A 19,639-nucleotide genomic window follows, 5' to 3' on the forward strand; every position below is an offset into this window, starting at 1 on the left:
GCAGAGGTAAGGACATCGAGTGCTCAGTCTCCTCCATGACTTATCGGCTTAACCACTTCTTCAAGCCCCCCCACCTATCGCATTGGTATTGCTTAGGGAATCTATTAAAACCATCAGGAATCTGCAGGTAGAAGTATCCATCAGAAAAAAAGTTATGCATCTTTGGTAACTATCTTTCTCTAGTACTCTATCTACCTGTAGATTCCTCACTGAACCCACCCACCTCCTCTTACTGAAGCCTGTTTTCCTACTAGAATCATTATAAAAAGGTCGAATTTTAGATTTTTAACTGCACCTTGCTGATAAGATGTGGATCTCATCCTGTTGGTCTTAAAGGCACGGAAAAAATGTGTGGGGAAAATGATGTTCAGGCACAAATGGGGTGGTTTATGACTCCAGTGACGTCACAGTGGTGTTTCCGGTGGAGAGGTGGTGCCAGCACCCTACCAGCATAGAGAACTACAAGACTGTCACTGCAGTTACTGAATTTGAGGAAGAATTGTTACTGTGAAGATTCTGCACAGGCAGAAAGGACAAGATAGGCCTACTGATTCTGGGGTTCTGCAGGCAACAATGCATCTGGGTTATATAGGAACATTGATTAGTAACATTTAACCACCTGGTGGACTGGTTCAAACGGTAAAAGAGTAGATTTCTGCCCCAAATTAGCAGAACTTTTAAATGGGGTTCTGTTGCACAAAACCCAGACAAGGTCATATTTGCAGAGTCTTAATTAGACTCTGGAATGCTGCTTTAATGCCATGACTAGGCTGCCATATGTTCATACCCAGTCCCGAACCCACTGTTTGTAGCATTGCTGAAAAACATTCCCTCATACTTTACTCATTGCATGTTAAACTCTCCCTGGTTTCGTGATAGATTTGGTAGACTGAGAATCCATACTTGCCTCCCAAGGTTCTATGTAGTTAGTGCGAATGTGGTATTTGGAGGTTTTTTAATAATAAAAAATTTCAGACATGGGCCACTTTCACAAAACACCTAATCAAATGCACCATGACGAAATTTTCCTTCTGGCTTCAAAAAGAGTCCTGGCTCAACAGCACATAGAAATGTAAGGTGTTCCCCAGGAAATGCCAACGTAAGCATGAATTAGCTTGCGAAGTTTAAAAGAATGCTTTTGATCATTATTTTACAAAATGTAACTCATTTGAAATCATGCAGCAGAAAATCAAACATTTTCTATTTGTTTCCAGCGAAGGAATATGGATCTTACATAATTTGCAAAATTCTAGGGCTATCTATATGTTGCAGAAACGTTCTATAAAAGATATGCATTGAGCAGTAGCGCAGGATTTCAACAATCCTAAATACCTACATCTGTGTAGCAAGCTACGCCATGTAGAGTATTTTCAATAATCTTTATTCGGATATAAAATAGCCATAAAAGCACAGAGCAAAATACCAGCAAAAGTGTATATTTTAAAACATTACATAGTTTAAAACGATAAACACACAATTGTAAAACAATGAACACACAGAGACCTATAAATTATGCAAAGCGACGCAGCAAATTCTTTATAAACTTATGATAAGCTTAATACCGATATCCGGGTTTATCATAACATGTAGCAGCATAGTGAAAAAAGGTTTAACAGATAGCAGCGAAATATGGTCTGGGTACGATCCAGTGTAAATGACTAGCAGCATAATACTTTAAAGTACAGTCAAATTAGACTATAAAGTTTAGACCATGAGATAGGTAGCAACACTTTTCAGGGCACCGTCCACGATCCAAATTAATGTTCCTTATCAAATAAAAACAAGATTTGAAAGGTGCAATTTAATCTACTTATAAAGTAGTCATGGAGGCGCGTGAACGGATAGCCATTTTCAGAAAAGTGCGAACACAGATAGTTAAGTCTACCCCATTAAGTTTAAGAATATCCCTTTAGCGGGGTTGCCCGCGTAAACATTACCGGATCTGGAAAAGGTGGGCTGACTATAGGGGCTTGTGGCTTGAACCCCCGGTGGAGCGAGATGCCACTGAAGGGACGATGGAATGACTCTACGTTTCAATCCTTTCGCGAATGGGGCTTGAGATGCTATGGACTGATCGGGAGGAGGTGGAGTTGTGTGACAAGTTGGAGGGTGGGGGTTCTCGGTGGGGGGGAGGGAGTATAGGGGGAGGGGGGTATGTTATTTGGTTTTGTTTATCATTGTTGCTGCATAAAATGATGTAAAGATTGCTTGGACACTGATGCTTTGAATTATTTTGTGGCTTCCTCCGATGTGTGGGGGGTCGCATGGTATGTGCAGTCTGTCAAATAAAATCTGTTTTAAAGAAAAAGAATGTCCCTTTAGGCTATTTTAAAGTCATTAATGGCCAGTGCCTTCAAGAAAGGGATCAACAATTGCTTGCTGTATTTTTGGTAAAAGTTACAAAAGAATAGAAAATTTAACATAGATTGATTGCCACTGTTACCGCAGGGACAGGGCGTTTGCTCAAGATTGATGTTGAAGCCTAAAGGGAAGCACAGTTGGTATTTTAAAGTGCGAGCCCTAAAGCGAAAGAGCAAGCTTCTCTCCCAGCGGTTAATATCTTTTAGAAGGTAAGTAGCTGGCAAATGTGAAGGGGGGTGGGGGCGCCATCAGCGTCCACCATGGACATATACCGTGCAACTGATGATTTTGAAAGTTCTTGTGCATGTCTCATGTCACCATAGTGTTCTTATACCTGTATAATTTTTTTGTTAATACCCTCTGTGTTGCAAAAGATATGGTAGAAATGTACGCTAGTCAGGCTATCCCTAACGGCCGCCAGCCAGGGTATATCCCCACCCTTATTTCATTTGAGGCAGTCAGCAATAATTTCTCTTGTTAACAAAGGATGAGGAAAAAATCGGTGCCCCCAAAATTCTCCGGCAAAATCTATTGTCTTGTACCTGAATGCTGCGACAATTTGTAAGGCCTCAAACATCTGCCCCATATGTTGCAGTAGGTATACACTGTGTTTTATATATTTACAAGAGAGATAGCACAACTTCGGTTCTTTTAGGTTGGGGGAGGCTCAACATTGAGTTGATGGCCTTTAGAAATTTCCTCCGGCTATGTGCCAAGTGAGCTGCCCAAGAACCATTATCTGAAACTATTAGCCCCAAGTCACAACACACTTAATCAAATGCACCAAGACGAAATTTTCCTTCTGGCTTCAAAAAGAGTCCTGGCTCAACAGCACATAGAAATGGAAGGTGTTCCACAGTAAAAGTCACCATAAGCATGAATTATCTTGTGAAGTTTAAAAGAATGCTTTTGATCATTATTTTACAAAATGTAATTCATTTGAAATCATGCAGCAGAAAACCAAACATTTTCTATTTGTTTCCAGCAAAGGCATATGGATCTTACATAATTTGCAAAATCCTTGGGCTGTCTATAGGTTACAGAAACGTTCCATAAAAGAGATGCATTGAGCAGTAGCACAGGATTTCAACAATCCTAAATACCTACATCTGTAGCAAGCTACGCCATGTAGGGTATGTGGTTGTAAGCATGTTGTTTTTTTCTTGATCCTTTGTTACGGTTTTAATGCCGTGAGTGAGGACATCTGAGGTGCGGTTATTCTGTTATGGAATGCAGCGCTTAGCAGTGTGGTGGATGATGCAGTGTGGGAGACAGACGCGCAGTTTTAGTGTGCTGGCAGCCTTGAACAGCTCTGCAGGTCTCCTTATGATTTTTTATAGGATTATGATCGGTTTACTGAATTTTGTTGCCCAATCTCAGATTTTGTGTACAGTTGTAGTCCTGAGCTGGCATGGTTTGAGGGAGGGAGAAGTGGAGAGATCTTCTGGGATGGGCATTTTTACTACCTCCCCCCCTCCCCCATCTAAGTTTCAGTGTGAGATGTAAAGAAGCAGTCACAGTGTATAGATGTTTGTGACCTGCAGGGTATACCAGATTGAACTCTTCCGACTGCCAAACAGTGTCTTACAGATCTCTTCAGATGTTCCATGCCTGTTCATTTGTTGATGTCTGATTTTCTGGCTGTACAGTACTATTGGTGGACAATCCTTGTGGCAGATATGTTGTATGGGAATGTAAGAGATGTTCGTTACAATTGACTGCTGACCGCTGAGTATTATGATCGTAGTATTATTGTGGGTCGTTTTAAAGTCTGGGCTGTCTTCTAGAAGATACTATTTTACGAGCTATGTTTTTTGTTCTCAACTAAACCATGGGTGGGGGGCCCTTCGGCATTGAGGCAAGTGGCACCCTTGCTATGCCACGTCCCATGACTAAGTAATGTTGAACTAGGCTGTCTTTATATTGTGGATGGCTAACGTCGGCGATGACATGGATTCCTTTCTTCCTAGGGGACCGTGATCAGGGTGTTTTCCATTCCAGAGGGACAAAAAGTTTTCGAGTTCCGGCGAGGAGTAAAGAGGTAATAATTGCCAATTCTTTCAACTGGCTTTGCTTGAATTATGTTAATGCAGTTACATTAAAGTTCACTGGTGCCATTTATCAACCTATTGAATAATCTCATCCATGTTTTGAAGTGTTGAATGTTGTAGTGCCATGGATTTCGGTAATTAACTGCCAATAAAAGCTTGCCTTACTTGGCTGCTGAATTGAAATGCAGGCTTTTAAAGGCAGGTGATGGTTACAAATCTTATTTTTGTGCAACTTGCTGTTGAAGAGATTGCCAACCTTGGCTCTTCTAATAGACTTCTATATTTTAATTGCATTTCTGATTAGTGTGGTTATTGATTTTGTGGATATGTGGTTTTCTACTCTTAACCAGTCATGTACTCAGCAGCACAGCTTGTACTGTGCCAGTTTTCTTGCTCACAATAATTACTCCACATTTGGGCAGGAATGCAAATAATTGGAATTTGTCGTGAACATTAAATTGTTGAGTCTGATTTTTGCTGTTGTTCTATAATCATGCCTGGGTTTAATTTGTTTACACTATTGTTATTTTGGTTGGAGAATAAACCAAATAATCTAATGATCAGCTAGATCCAAATTCAGCTGGCCTTTTGTCAAAGCAGGATGGGCTATTTCTCAAGGCTTTCTCTGTATTTTCTTAGCTTAGCTGCCTGCCTTCTTGAAGTCCAATCAGTTTTTTGTATGGAATGGGCATGTGTTCTTACAGGGTCAATTTAAAAAGCAAGCAGTTTAAGTGCAACCACTGTAGTCTTGTATGACATTCTAATGAATTTTTCCCCATTGTTTCTACCTAGCAAAATATGTATTGTAAGTAAATCCCTTGTCATATGTGACTACCATTGGGCCACTCAGAAATTATGACAGACTGTCTTTATAACAAACATAATGCTATAGTCCAGTGCCATTTTCAGCATTACTTTTTTTTGTTCCAATGACACACAACATCTGGGACATACACTTGGGCCTTTCATTTTTTACTCATAAGTTTTGAAATCCACTGGCCACTCGTAATGTTAAACTGGTGACTGTATTTCCAGTGACTCTGAGACCGCGTTTATAGTTATTGTCATTCTTTAGATGCTGAACTGTCTATCTTACATATTTTTCGTAGGAAAAATGTGTCACTTTCCAATCAATTCTTTCAGAGTTTCACATAATTAGAACACAGTGTTCACCTCTTTCATTTGGAATCCGTCTTCTAGTGCAGCAGTGACGCTGGGTACATGCCTGTAGTTGAACCTTAGCATGATGAAAGTCATGCAGCTGTTATCATCAGATGTCTCTTGCGATATAGAGGAGCACATCTACTGCTAAACTGGCTGCGGAGACGTTCATCACCCACTTGATGGGCTCTTGTTTTCTTTAATGTTATAAGATTTATTTTCCTCACTCCTCTGGATTGCATTCACTGTTATCCAGGATGAGCCCTACAAGCCTTTACTGCCTTTCAGTGGTATGCTTCTCCACATGCTACCGCACATGTGTAAGTATGACGGTATAATTGTTTGATTGCACGCTGTTGGAGGGTTCTGGTCTCCTCCTTTGTGCATTGACATCCCATAAATTTGACAGCAGCAGGTTAGAGTGCTCACTTCCTCCATTATTTATGCTTAGCTAGGGCGCATAAGGGTCAACCTAAACGGGTCTTATTAAACTGGATGTGCGAAAGGGGGGGGAAGAGGTGTGGTGCTTGTCATCTACATAGATAGGGTGCGAAATATAGAGCAACTGATTAATGTCTTGGTTTGTCACTAGCCAAGATGTTTTGGTTTACCTGAAATTAAATCTACATTTTCATTATATTTCAACCAACACCCTTCATCCATTGGTTTGTTCTCATTCATATTTTTCTTCTGCCCTCTACCCCATGCAACAGTGGGTCAACCCACTTCAACTAGTGGTTAACATGACTGTGAGTGACAGCATTCCGCTCTTTTACAAGAAGCACATCCACACATAAAGTAGTTCCCTTCAGTGCCAGGGAATACTATAGCATTGTGTAATATTTTAGATTAAAATATATATTTTTTTTTGCAAATGTTTTCTTTGTGAAGAACAAGCAGCTTCCCCAAAAATTAAGTTTTGCAAAAACAATGAAAAAGCAAAATAAGTTTTTGACTACGTCAAAAGGCTGGAAGCAAACACACAGCTTGTTGGCTTTCCCAGTGCTTGTTAACACAGTATTGTCTTCCACTGATTAATAGTTCTGTTAAACATCTTTGCAAAGTGCCTAGACTGTGTAAAGAGTCCTGGCCACCATATGAATATACATATTGTTAACAAAATTTCTGCTACAAAAGCAGTGTTTAATGAGTCTTACCAGATGTTATGCATAGACCTTTTTTAAAACACTCCTTAAATATTATAGCAGGTTCTCGAAATGCCCATAAATCTTATCAAGTAACAATCCGTCATCCAGAAATACAAACATTATCTTTGTTATTATCACATCACATTTGTCATCATGGATCAAACATTGGGAGTGGAGTTTAACAACATAAAATAGACTGAATAAATTAGTGTTGTCTGGGTGTAAATTGTGCACAAGATAACTGTTGCTGTTATTTTATAGGTGTGTCAGCATTTGCTCATTGGCATTCAGCATGGATGGCATGTTTCTTTCTGCCTCCAGTAATACTGAAACCGTTCATATCTTCAAGCTGGAGACGGTGAAAGAGAAGTAAGTCATAACTTCATAAAAGTATGTTGTTATTCTCAACCATTGAATAGAAACGAGCTTCGCCTAAAAGGGCTACTTTCAAAACACCTGCTACTTTGTTTTATAAGCTAGAGTTCTTTGTTTCTGGAATGTTGGACTGACTCTGCTTACGACTTTCAATTACAGTTATTTGCTAATCCTAATTGCAATGTTGCTGTCCAGAAACTGTTATAGAATATGTTCAAACCAATGTCCTATCTTATTTCCATCCTAACTGTTTTATTTAGAGGTTAGTTGAGAACATTTGAAAAATAAGGCCACTATGTTACTTCTGTTTTTACTTCGTATGAGCCTCTTAACATGAGCCTCTTAACATTTTGTGTATGTTTATTGTGGATTTGTGCTGGGCAGTCATTACACAGCTCAAAGAGTGTTCTTTTGTTTGGGTGTGCAATCCCCATGTTGTCCAACTGTGGCCTTGCCTAAAAATTATTCCCTGAATTACTATGTGATAAGTAATATTTTATTTCATTATGGCGTGCTCCTACATAGATCTTCATAGTCTCAAATAAATATCTGTAACTTGTCTGATCATCTGTTCATGTGGAAGGCCCTAGTTTCTTTTAGGACAACCAAGCCTAAAATAATTTTTCTGATTTACACCTTGCAAGAATGCCATGAGTTGCTTTCTTTTGGCTTAAAGTTGAATGAGCAAAGCCCTTCCCAGATCGTAGTGGACCACAGAAGATCTATGAACTCAGTAATGTTTAATGCAGGCATATTGTTGGAGGGATACCTTTTAATTTCTTTTTTTCACTAAAATTATTTGCCAAATCACATGAATAAAAATTGTATTGTTGCCCTTATTTGGAAATGTGTGCTTGTAAGTTTTTGATGCCAGTGGTCCGAAAACAAATGCATGAACCTGTTTTCCATCACTTACCATAAACGTCTTTCTCCGTCCTGTAAGCTATTTGGGTGCTCATATAACGTTCTGTTTCTTCTGTTTTATTTTCACATTACAGCATCCTATGCAACCAGCAATCCCTTTACCCATCCTTTGAGGTCACTGGCTAGAACTACTTTAATCATCACTATCCCAGCCATTCAAATTCTTATCACATTTTTTGGGGCATCTTCTCTCCCCTTATAGATCACCTTTACCTGCGTGTATCACATATCCATTCCTCTTTTCCAGTCTCCCATCTCAGGTACCACTAAGGAGCCCCACTTGCATGCCACGTCGCTCTTAGCCAGAAGGAAGCCTAGATGAAATAGCCGCTGATGGGATCTACTCCATATCCCCAACAATACTAGTTGTGCCCCTGGGGCTACTCAAATGTCAGTAGCACCCTCCAAACTAATGGTCAACCCCTCCCTGTACTCATGGAGAGTCGGACAATCCCACAGTGTATGGAGGAAAGTTTCCCTAAGTCTGCACCCTCTCAAACACTTCTCATCTGGTACTCTATCTAGTTTGTGAGAGGACCCTGGTATAGTATACCCAATGTAAGATCTTGTGTTGATCTAGAAAGCTTTAAGTTCTATGTAATGACACTTGATGACGTAAAGTGACAGCTGGATTAAAATCAAAGACTTTCATTGAAGCTTCTGAAAAGTGCATTACATGGCTTTTTAAGAAAACACTCAAAACTGGTACTGGTGTTTCAGTGAGTAGGAGGTTGGCAACAATATTTAAGTGTGAGAGGAAAGGACTCCTCATTGTATGGAACAGGACCATATACCAGGTCTGACCTTCGATATTATTTTGCTCATCAAAGGACAAAAGAGAGAAAGGTAAGAGAAAAGCAGTTCTCTCCAGTACCAAAAGTCATACCAGCAACTCATTTGGTAGAGCATGTTGAACTTGAATCTAAAAATAGAAGCACTATCATTAAACTCCTTGGTTTTTCATTGGGGCACAAGTTTGTACCTTCACAGTACTTTTCATTTCCACCTGCAGAGTTATCAACACTTTAATGATATGCTCTCACTCTACCCCCCCCCAACCCCCACCTGCTTTTCAGTGGATGAACTCTGCTCTCTGAAAGGCTCTTGCACATCTGCGCTTCCTCCAACTCAGCTCCCTTCATCTCTTTCAGAGTTCTTGACGTATACGTCCTTACAACTGTAGTTTTCAGTGTCTTTAAGAACACTGTGAATACTGGCCCTTTTCTTCCTCCCCTTCCAGCTTCATAGGTTGATTATTCTTTGAGGCATGGAACCAACATGGCCAAAGAAATAACACTGTTCCTGAAACATCTAACTATATTGGGGCAACTTTGATAGCCATGCTAAGTTTTCTACTACAGAAGCAGCAGCTGAATTTCTTGCCATGGATAATGCTGTCCACCGTTTAAAGATATGGTTAACACTACAGGCTGAGCGATTATTGATTTTTATTAGGCACAGACATCCCTAGATCTTAATATCATAATATCATTGCATGCGGACAATATTATAAATGTTATGTTTGACAGTCAAACTGTTTTGTCCTATGACCGTTAGTCGTAGAAAAAAGCAAACATGGTGTTGTTCAGTACCATAACTTCCAATCAGCAAAAGTGTACTTACAAACCTTCTCATGCTTTCCTCAAAAGGAAAGCGTATTCTTCAACCAGTGCTCCTCCTAGAATGGGTGGATTTGATTTGTCATATAAAAAAGTTTCTTTAGATTTTGACGGACGCAGGACGTTTCCCCAGAAGGGACACTTCTGCCTTTATAGGGCCTCCACACACTCTAAATAGTGTGGAGAGGACATCTTCCGATCCCTTTGTAAGGTTTTTAATAACCAATCTATACTTTCCCCCGATATTATCAAAAATCTGTTTATTTCCCTTTGTGGTTTGCTGCTTCATTTGAATCCTCGAATTGAGAATCACGGGCTAGGGTGAAGAATGGTGTGCGATCTTCTTATTTCAAAGCGTAATCTTCCTTCAAGCAGTACATATCAAATGGGTTCTGAAAGTAATCTCTAAAGCTCATTCCTTCAAATTTCCTCCAAGTGGCACAACTCTGCCTCTTAAATTTCTGAAATCTACATCAGATCCTCTTCAGGAGATTAAAAAGCTTTTACTTTTCAGGGCTATGGTGTTAATTTTAGATCGATAAAGGGGTTAGGAGTTCACACTAGATACTTCAATGCCCTCACAAAAGGAGGGGGGTTATCATACCTATGCTAAATGTGTACAGCCTGAATCCATTTCTCCTAGAGGACACATTTCACATGGGCAGTTTTGCACTCGTTGTGGAGGCCTTGCCGGAGGGTCTGATTACTATCTGGAGACTTAGTTTTATATAACCAACTAAAAAAGGGGGGAGTAAGAAGTTTATTTATGGCGTTTCAATGGACACCCACATCACAATTGATGTGGGAAGTGCCTTGAAGCGCCATTGACATCACATCTTGGTTTTAAACCTACCAAAGGATCCGAAATTGTATACGATAGGGTACTGGATACCTGCAGTCAATATTAGATCGAGAAAGAAAATTAAGAGCTCCACTGGTCCACACAAAGTTTCATGGGCGAGGACTCGAGGCTGAAGCATGCCTCTAGTGGTTCTAGTGGGTGAGGGTCCCTTTTAACAAATATGGATTGTGTCTCTAGCCCCCCCGCCCCATCCCCCTTGGGGATTTTAGAGAGGCTTAAAATGCATCTGGATTGAGTTCTCTCTCTAACGGTTAGAGGGCCTACTTTAATATTCATATCAAACAAGAGCATTGGCAGTATCTTAGGGCTTGATTGGCAGCATTTGTCAGGACTTCTGACTCCCACTTTCACCTCATATTGGCTCCATGGGACAAATATTCTTTATTCAGTAGCTTCCCATACACACCTGTAGTATTGGCACCAAGAACACAGATGAGGAAGCCAAAGACTCTCAGGAAGTTTGCAACACTATTCACAACTTATGTTGTGCCATTAACGTAATTAAGCCTTTCACCAGCTCCTTGCCAAAACTCCCTGGCTGTGGGATATTTTCTCTAAGGGTACAAGCACTTGATTAAAATGATTATCTTGTTCTCACTGAGCCATCATACTTGAGCATAGTGTTTTTAAAGGTTTTTAGAGTTCATAGTCTTTGGGTCCATGTATTTTAAGTGGTTTGTCCAAGAATTAAGGTTTTTGCTACACAAACTGTCTTTTCATTGTGACCTCCTGCAAGAGAGGTGGTCAGAGAAAATACTCCTCCAGCAAGCAGTTATGGTCTTTCTCCTTTTGTGGCTCAGGAATCTAACATCCCCAAATGTCATGTTAGCCACCAGTTCTGTGAAAAACAATGCAATGCCTCAATACTGTGGTGAAACTCACACCCATAATATGACCACGCCGGGATCGATGCGCTACTAAAGTTTTCAGTTAATTGACGTTGGTGGGATAAAGCAATTTCTCCTTCATCTTTAATGCATTATCGTTTATGGCGATAACACAGTGGCCTTTAGGTCTCCCGTGTGACAGCGCATGCACTGCTTGTGCATTCACTTGTAAGTGGTATTGTATGCATAAGGGACTTAAAGCCCGCACATGGCATACCATTAGTTGACTTCTTTGTGACTCATGTTTCTGCCTCGTAATTGGTCAGCGAGTGCCAGCTTGACTTCTGTTCTTTTGGCTGGAGCTTGGACCAAATACCAATTGCTTCATCTTGATTGCACTTTGACTCGAATACTATTTTTTCTTCTCATGTCGGCTTCCCCACCCCCCTATATTTCTTATTGTCGCACCAGGAGGTTACTTATTGGATGCTTTAGTTTGCCAACCAATCCAAGCTGGCTTGCTTTGCTCTGTCCTTTCCAAGCTTCATTTACACAATGTCTTTGAAAGTGGAGGTATACAGTCATTTGGATATGTAAAGAGCTTCTGTGCAAGGCACATACATCCGTCATATCCCAAAATAGATTCAGGAAGCAGGAAAAGCAACTGCATTGAAAAGGTTATAGTGATTGTTGGTTTCTATGAGCATACCCATGCAGCACCAACAGCTCACTGAAATGCTCCTTGTTCTTTTGTTGGGACTGGGCTTGTTTTGGGTCTATATTCTACAAAATGAGCTGTGCTAACCTTGTTAGTGGCCAGGCTTCTGGTTTCATTTGCCCTGATGTGTGCAAAGCAGTCAGATTTGCAACAGAGCAGACTTTCTCTCAGAGGACTCGGTTCCCCCAGACTGCAGGCATGGGGGAGAACAGCAGCCCGATCAGTGTAATTCTGGTGAGCTCTGGCAGCAGGGGCAACCATCTGTTGTTTCAGTTCCCTTTCCAAAGATCTGCAGAGCACCCAGTTGCACAGACCGATAAGGACCAGTAAATGTATAATTACACACGCACCCTTCTGGCATCTGTCTGATGGCTTGGACCGCCCACACACGAACAGTCCCGACCAATCATTTTCTCTGAACACGTCTTTAAATGCAGCATGAATCACTATGGAACAAGACACAGCACTATTACTGTGAGCATTGCTACACATCTTTTGGGGATTGTGCAGAAAAAAAGGTCATGGAAGAGAAGGGCTTCCAAGCAGTGAGTCAATTAACTCCCTGCTGCGTGGTATTACAAAGATTGGCAAAGCCAATAGTTCTCACCTATGAAAAGGTTATTGACTTCGTAAATGTTTTGTTTAACCATGTTATTCGGCAGGCAGGCTGATCTGCAGTTTGGCTGAAAGGGAAGGAAAAAAGCGCTATGATGTAGTCCGACATCAGCACCGCCATCCCAGACGGATACAAGATCCAGAGGAAAGACCTCCCCACCCACTCAGGGGGGGCCTCGCCATCGTCCACAAGAGCACCCTCCGCCTCACCACTTCCAGCGAAACCTTCCCCTCCGCCGAACACCTGCACTTTCAGATCACCAAAAAAGCCACACTCCGAGGAACCCTTTTCTACAGACCGCGCCTGGCCCCCTACCACCCTTTGCCACCACCATCACCGACTTCATCGCACCCCACGGTCTCAACAAACTACATACTTATTGGAGACCTGAACTTCATCCTCGACAACTCCAGCAACCCCATCTCCACTAACCTTTGGGACAACCTCGCCAGCATCGAACTTGAACAACTTGTCAACATACCGACCAACAGAGCAGGACACACCCTCGACCCCATCTACGTGGCAGAAAAACGCGTCCAATTCAGCCACACAATGCAGCCACCATGGACCAACCACCACTGTGTACAGTTCGCCATCAACAAACCCAAGGCACCCAAATCAGCCCCACGCCCACCACGAAGGAACTGGAGCAAGGTTACAGACAAGCAACTTAACTCTACCCTCACCCGAGACAACCACACCTTGGCACCCCACGCAAACGACGCAGCCAGAGAACTCCACACCTGGATCTCCGCCTGCGCAGACGAGCTTGCCCGCTACACAACCCCCCTGGAAGTCACCTGGTTCACCACCGCTCTCCAAGAAGCTAGACGCACCTGCTGACGCCTGGAGAAGGACTGGAGAAACACCAAGACAAATGAAAACCAAGCCACCTACAAGGACACCATGACGGACTACCAGAACCAGATCAGAGCCACCAAGAGGAACTTCATCCACAACAAAATCCTGACCAACTCCAAGGAAGTTTCCAGTGCCATTCAAGAATTCACCAACCCACGCAGTGAAGCCACATACATCACCCCATACCTCTGCGACAAGCTTGGAACCTATTTGCACCTCAAGATCAAAAACCTCTACGACAACTTCATCTACCATCCACCAGGCGCCTCAAACGGCCCCATGCCCCCCAGAAACACCAGCCAGCCCACCATCTCCACCTGGACACCGATCACGACCGAAGACACTGCCTCAACCATTAAAAGCATCCACTCTGGGGCACTCACGATCCTGCCCCCTCACATCTACCACAGAGCCCTGGCCGCCATTGCACCCGAACTACAACGCACCATCAACACCACCTTCAAAACAGGCACCTTCCCAGATAACTGGAAGCGCACAGAGGTCCGACCTCTGCTCAAGAAGCCCACAGCTGACCCCACTGACCTCAAGAGCTATCAGCCCATCTTGCTCCTCCCCTTTGCAGCCAAAGTTGCAGAGTAAACAGTCAACAGGAAACTGACACGATTCATTGAAGAGAAAGCTTTCATCGACCTGCCCCAATCTGGATTCTGAAGCAACCACAGCACAGAGACCGCCCTACCCGCCTCCCCAGATGACATTCGCACCCTCCTGGACCAAGGCCACTCCGCAGCCCTCATCCTACTCGACCTATCAGCGGCCTTCAACAAAGTCTCTCACAGCACGCTAGTCACCAGACTACATGATGCAGGCATACAAGGAACAGCCCTGGACTGGCTCTGATAATTCCACACCGGAAGAAGCCAAAAGATCAGCCTCACGCCCTTCCTCTCGGACCCCACGAAAATCACTTGCAGAGTTCCTCAGGGTTCATCCCTGAGCCCCACCCTCTTCAACCTCTACATGGCTTCCCTCGCAGCCATCGTCTGACAAAACGGCCTAAACATCATATCCTACGCCAACAACACCCAGCTCATCCTCTCCCTCACCAAAGACCCCAACACTGCCAAACTCAATTTCCAGAAAGGAATGCAAGACGTCGCAGTCTGGATGACCAACAGCTGCCTGAAGCTCAACGCCGAGAAGACAAAGTCCCCGTCCTTGGTACCACCCCTTCTGCATGGTACAGCACCTGGTGGCCGACCGCCCTCGGAAACCCACCTACCCCCTCAGACCACGCCAAGAACCTCTGCATCGTACTCGACTCATCACTCCCCATGAACCGACAAGTCAACGCCGTCACCCGTCACGCCGTCACCCTCAGCTGCTTCAACACCCTCTGCATCCTCCGCAAGACCTTCAAGTGGATCCTCCCCTGAGTCATGGAAGCTTTCACCCACACACTCATCACCAGCAGACTGGACTATGGAAACTCGCTCTACGCCGTCATCAACAAGTCCCTACTCCGCAAACTCCAGACAATACTGAACACCGCCACCAGACTCGTCCTCGGCATCCACCGACACAAACACATCAGTCAACACCTACGAAGTCTCCACTGGCTCCCCGTGGAGAAAAAAGTCCCTTTCAAAATCCTCACTCACTCCTACAAATGCCTACACCCCAACAGACCCCAATAACTCAACGACCGAATCAACTTCCACGTACCCAAAAGAAACCTCCGATCTTCCAACCTCCCACTGGCCGAAACCCCGCGCATCCACAGAGCCAGAGCAGGCGGAAGATCCTTCTCTCACATTGCAGCCAAGACCTGGAACGAGCTACCGGCAGACATCAGACGCGCCCCCTCCCTGAACACCTTCAGGAAGAACCTCAAGAACTGGCTCTTCGGCGAAACAGATCTGCGCCCCCCCCCCCCCCCCCCCCCCCCACCTTAGTGCCTTGAGACCCTCACGGGTGAGTAGCGCGCTTACAATTCCCCGATTGATTGATTGAGTGCTGCCCGCGTTAATCAGCTTTTTTCCCTTTACATTCAGCCATGCTTCACAGCAGCCATAATGCTGTCCAACATGGCTAAACACATGGACGAAGCATATAGCTCTCACAGCGAGACTTATTGACTTTGCACATGCTTGTTGTGCTTGAGTACCTAGGGAGAGACTACTGTGTAAGTTAGCTGTTCTCCTGTGGATCTGGGTGCAAAAAAATATGCTCCTCTTGTGTTTATATGTAGAGCGGAACAAAGAATGTTCAGATAAACACTCTTGTAGATGATGGGACTGCGCAATAGCCCAATTCCTCTACAAGTGTGGATTTTCTTAGATACGTCTTTGCTGGAGGACGTTCACTGGTGCCTCTCTTCAGGGAGCAGGAAAGGAATCGTAATTCCTCCAACAGTTTGATTGGTTTGGAAAATTTGTGTACACATATCTCTCGCCTGGTCTCATTTACATGATTGTCCACAGCAGCTTCAACCATCTGGAGATGGTCATCGAAGCCCCTTTTTGGCAAGGACAGATTACGTTTTTGGACCAAATTCCTCTCTCCAGCACATACTTCTAGAGCTCCTTAGGAATCCAGATCTCCTCTGCAGTTACACTGGAAGATTTTCTATCCCCACCACCATTTCTACTGACTAATGTGATAGCATTTATATAGCACATTCTGACCTTTAACCAAACTGTGATGCCAAATAGACTACTATTTTCTCTTGAAAATAGTCAAAGTGTGGAGAGCCACATGTTAGTGGGCAGAGAATCCCAGACAGTGATAGACTGAACCACCGAAAGGAGCGCCATCCATGCATTATGGAGGTGACTTTAGGTTCCATTAAGAGAACTTTAGATAGATTACCAGGGGGTTAGTATCAGATTTAGGATAAAAGATAAATTGAAGGGAAATGGCGCAGACACTTAAAGGTCGGCATGCAACTTTATAACAGATCTGGTTTACCAGGGGGAGCCAGGGTTGTGAACGGCATGAAGTTGAGATGTGGTCTCTAGTTCCAAAATCAAATATAGGATTGAAAGCAGCATTGTGTTCGCCTTGCAGCTGCTGTAGCAACAATTTAGGAAGGTTTAGTCTTGAAGAGTATTAATAGTCAACCCAATCACCAAGGCACAGTGTTTGCTAGATAGCAGGAGGTGAATGAGCTTCAGCCGTCTCTGGTGAAAAAGAAAGGTTAAGGATGTCTTTGTTAAAAAGAGTGTGCTCACAACAGCAACTATAGGATCCGTCTTGTTATGGGGTAAGTTTCCAATGGCTAGGAGTGTTTATTCAGAGTAGATCGTTGGGTACAAGCACCTAAAAATATAATGCATCTGTTCCACTGTATATCGAAAACTGGACCACTTTTTTTTCTGCCACTGTGCTAAGAAAGGGACTAATTGGGCCCTTGACTGACCACTGCCAAATTATGAGGTTGGGGAACGTATTCCCAACCGAACAGCAGTGAATGGTCGCTGGTTCAGCTGGACTGCACATTGAGCACCTAAAGACTTTTTTGTCTGTGTGGACTTGTGTGGCTGCTGAACCTTTGGAAATGGTTATATATGTGTTAATCTACTGGTCATTACCTATTGTTCTTTTAAGCATCTTTTGAGTGTTGTGTTAGATCTCCAACATCAAGATCCCTAGGTTAATCTAAAATAAGGCCCATGTGTTATTATCGGCACTAGGTTAACGTTAATGAAATGTTTGCCCTAGAACTAGGGAGCTATAAAAATGTTAAGTGCCTTATATTGGCCCCTGGAGGAGTTAGAACCTTCTGGTTTTCGTTTATCTACATTTTAACTGTCCTGTGTGTCTATGCTCAGTAGAGTAGGTTTTTCTTCTTAATGGAAAGCACTGACTGGACATGGACGTTCTGCAGTTTTATGTATTGTCATACTTAATTTGATTTTATAACATCATCTACATTCTTGAGTAAGCATCGTTCGCTTGACTCATCTACTCTGAGTAATGCACATAAAGGGAGTAACTCGGATGTGTTTACAATAAACCTGTATCGAAGCCCTGGGACACCAGTGGTAAACCATGGTTCACCGACATGATACTGCCCAATAGGCTTTAATTTATCAAGGACTCACAGAAAAGGCCTAACACGATAATACTCACCAATCAGTTTATTTTTTTCTGAAATATATTCCTGCTATAAATATCAGGCACACAAAATACATCCTATGTCTTGTCCACACACTGACAAAGGTTTCTGTATAGCTGCTGGCACTTGTTTGTTTTGGTGTGTGCTGTAAGATATACATGAAGGAATAAGTGGTGAAGCATTCAAGTTAGGGCAAACTCTGTCCCTTCCCATAAGCCCTTTACCAGACTTCAGTTTTAGGCTAGCATCAATGTCCCTCAGAAAACCCCCACAAAAAAAGTGTGCCATACTTACAATAATATATGGGAGAATGTCTTTACACTACACTATCCCATAATGAATAAAGGAGCTCTGTGCCGTTCAGAGGGGTACCACAGAAACCACAGTGAAAGAGTCCTTGTAGTACAAGTGAACCTATTACACGTAATTGCACAAGTCTTGCATGTTTGTGTGAAGAGGTGGCCTGGCACATTGCCATGACAAGTACGTTGAATAGTTAAATGATAGATTTTTGTTCTACAGACCTTACTTGTTTGTGGTCTTACACAAACCTGCAATAATTCCAATAGGAAATTTTGATTGGCATTACTTGCAACTCCTTACTCTTTCTTGTGCGTAAGCCAAAATGAAGGGGAAAAAAGTTGGCTGGGGCTTTAAGACTCTGATGTCGAATTCCATAGCAGTAACCACATCTGCCTATGTGTTGCTGAATCCTTTAGCATCTATAGAGAGGCGAGTCTGATTAAATGGAATGCTAAATCCTTATTTCAGCTTTGGGTGTAACTGGCACAGCCCAGTGTGTCATTGGTAGTTACAGTTCTCTGCTGCTTGTATTTCCAGTGCTTGGCTTTACCAAGAGAAGTGCTTCCTAAACCTTTTAGAAACACAACCCACAATTTAGTAGAAACTTTTGCAACCCACCTAGCTTTAATGAACATGAGGCGGCTGATTTTTTTTCTTTAATATAATAAAGCATCGTGTGGTAGCTTATTTCTATTTTCAGGCAGCAAATTTGTATAGACGCAGTATTATAGATAAAACTATACTGTACACAAATGAAAATGTGTGCAAATTGTGTTTCAGTGAATATTTATTATTTGTGCGCCACCAAGTAAAGTTTCTTGATTTTTTTCTAACCATACTAAAATCTGTGTTTCCATCACACTTCAGAATTACAAACAAAGGGCCTCTTTTTATTTTCCTAACTGCTGAATGCGTACAGTTAATTTACAGGTATTTACATTTATTTACATTTTGTTGAGTGCTAGGAAAAAATGACATCCTCCAGCTTTCCTTTCACACTTCATGTACTCTTGCAGGATTGTCATCTAATTCATTCTACTTTCTTTCTCAGACTGCAAAGTGTATGGAGCCTATTAAAAAAACTAATGTGTAAAAAAAAAAAAAAAATAAGCAGCAAAAGACCTAGCCTGACATTTGGCCTCTGCTGTTGAAGCGCAGCCAATGTGAAACGATGAGTATAGAATTTAAAGGCTACTTTAGTTATTGCCTGGCATATGGCGACCCAACAAAAATCATCTCGCAACCCACAGTTTGGGAAACACTAAACTAGAGATACTACAAATGTATAAAAAGTAGTACATTTATTATTTGTATTCATTTTGTAACATGTCTTCTATATGTGACACCTTCTAGTTATTGAGTCTGTGCCATGGGATATGTGTTTTAATGGATTTTAGAAGAAAATTGTTCTCCCTCTGTTTTAAGAATTTGTTTCTGACTGGTGACTTTAAAAAAAAAAAAAACCTCCTATTGATTTTCTTTTCTGAGTTTGTTAAACCAGCAATATTATGAAATATTTTGATTTCTGTGTGACCATCCCTAATTAACACTGTCTATTTAAGCCACTACCACTGATGTTCCTTTGAAAGAGTTCTTTTACCAAAAAACAAAAAAGATTGAGCTTTCTTGATATGCTTATGTTTAACCAGCAGTTAGTAGATACAGAACCAAAGATACTATGGCAAAGTCCAGGCATTTTCATAATTAAAACGTCTGTTCTGGTCACCCTTAT

At 42.3% G+C, this 19,639-nt stretch overlaps 1 protein-coding gene across 1 annotated transcript in view; it reads left to right on the top strand.

Moving 5' to 3' along the window:
* The window catches only part of WIPI2 (WD repeat domain, phosphoinositide interacting 2), a 171,389-nt gene that overhangs the window by 72,941 nt on the left and 78,809 nt on the right, over window positions 1-19,639 (top strand). Inside the window, exons 7-8 of the mRNA XM_078665016.1 lie at window positions 4,332-4,402; window positions 6,983-7,090. Coding sequence (XP_078521142.1) covers window positions 4,332-4,402; window positions 6,983-7,090 — 179 coding nt within the window. The remainder of the gene's footprint in view (window positions 1-4,331; window positions 4,403-6,982; window positions 7,091-19,639) is intronic.

The sequence above is a fragment of the Lissotriton helveticus genome, chromosome 10, assembly GCF_964261635.1.
Source record: "Lissotriton helveticus chromosome 10, aLisHel1.1, whole genome shotgun sequence".
Lineage (NCBI taxonomy): Eukaryota > Metazoa > Chordata > Amphibia > Caudata > Salamandridae > Lissotriton > Lissotriton helveticus.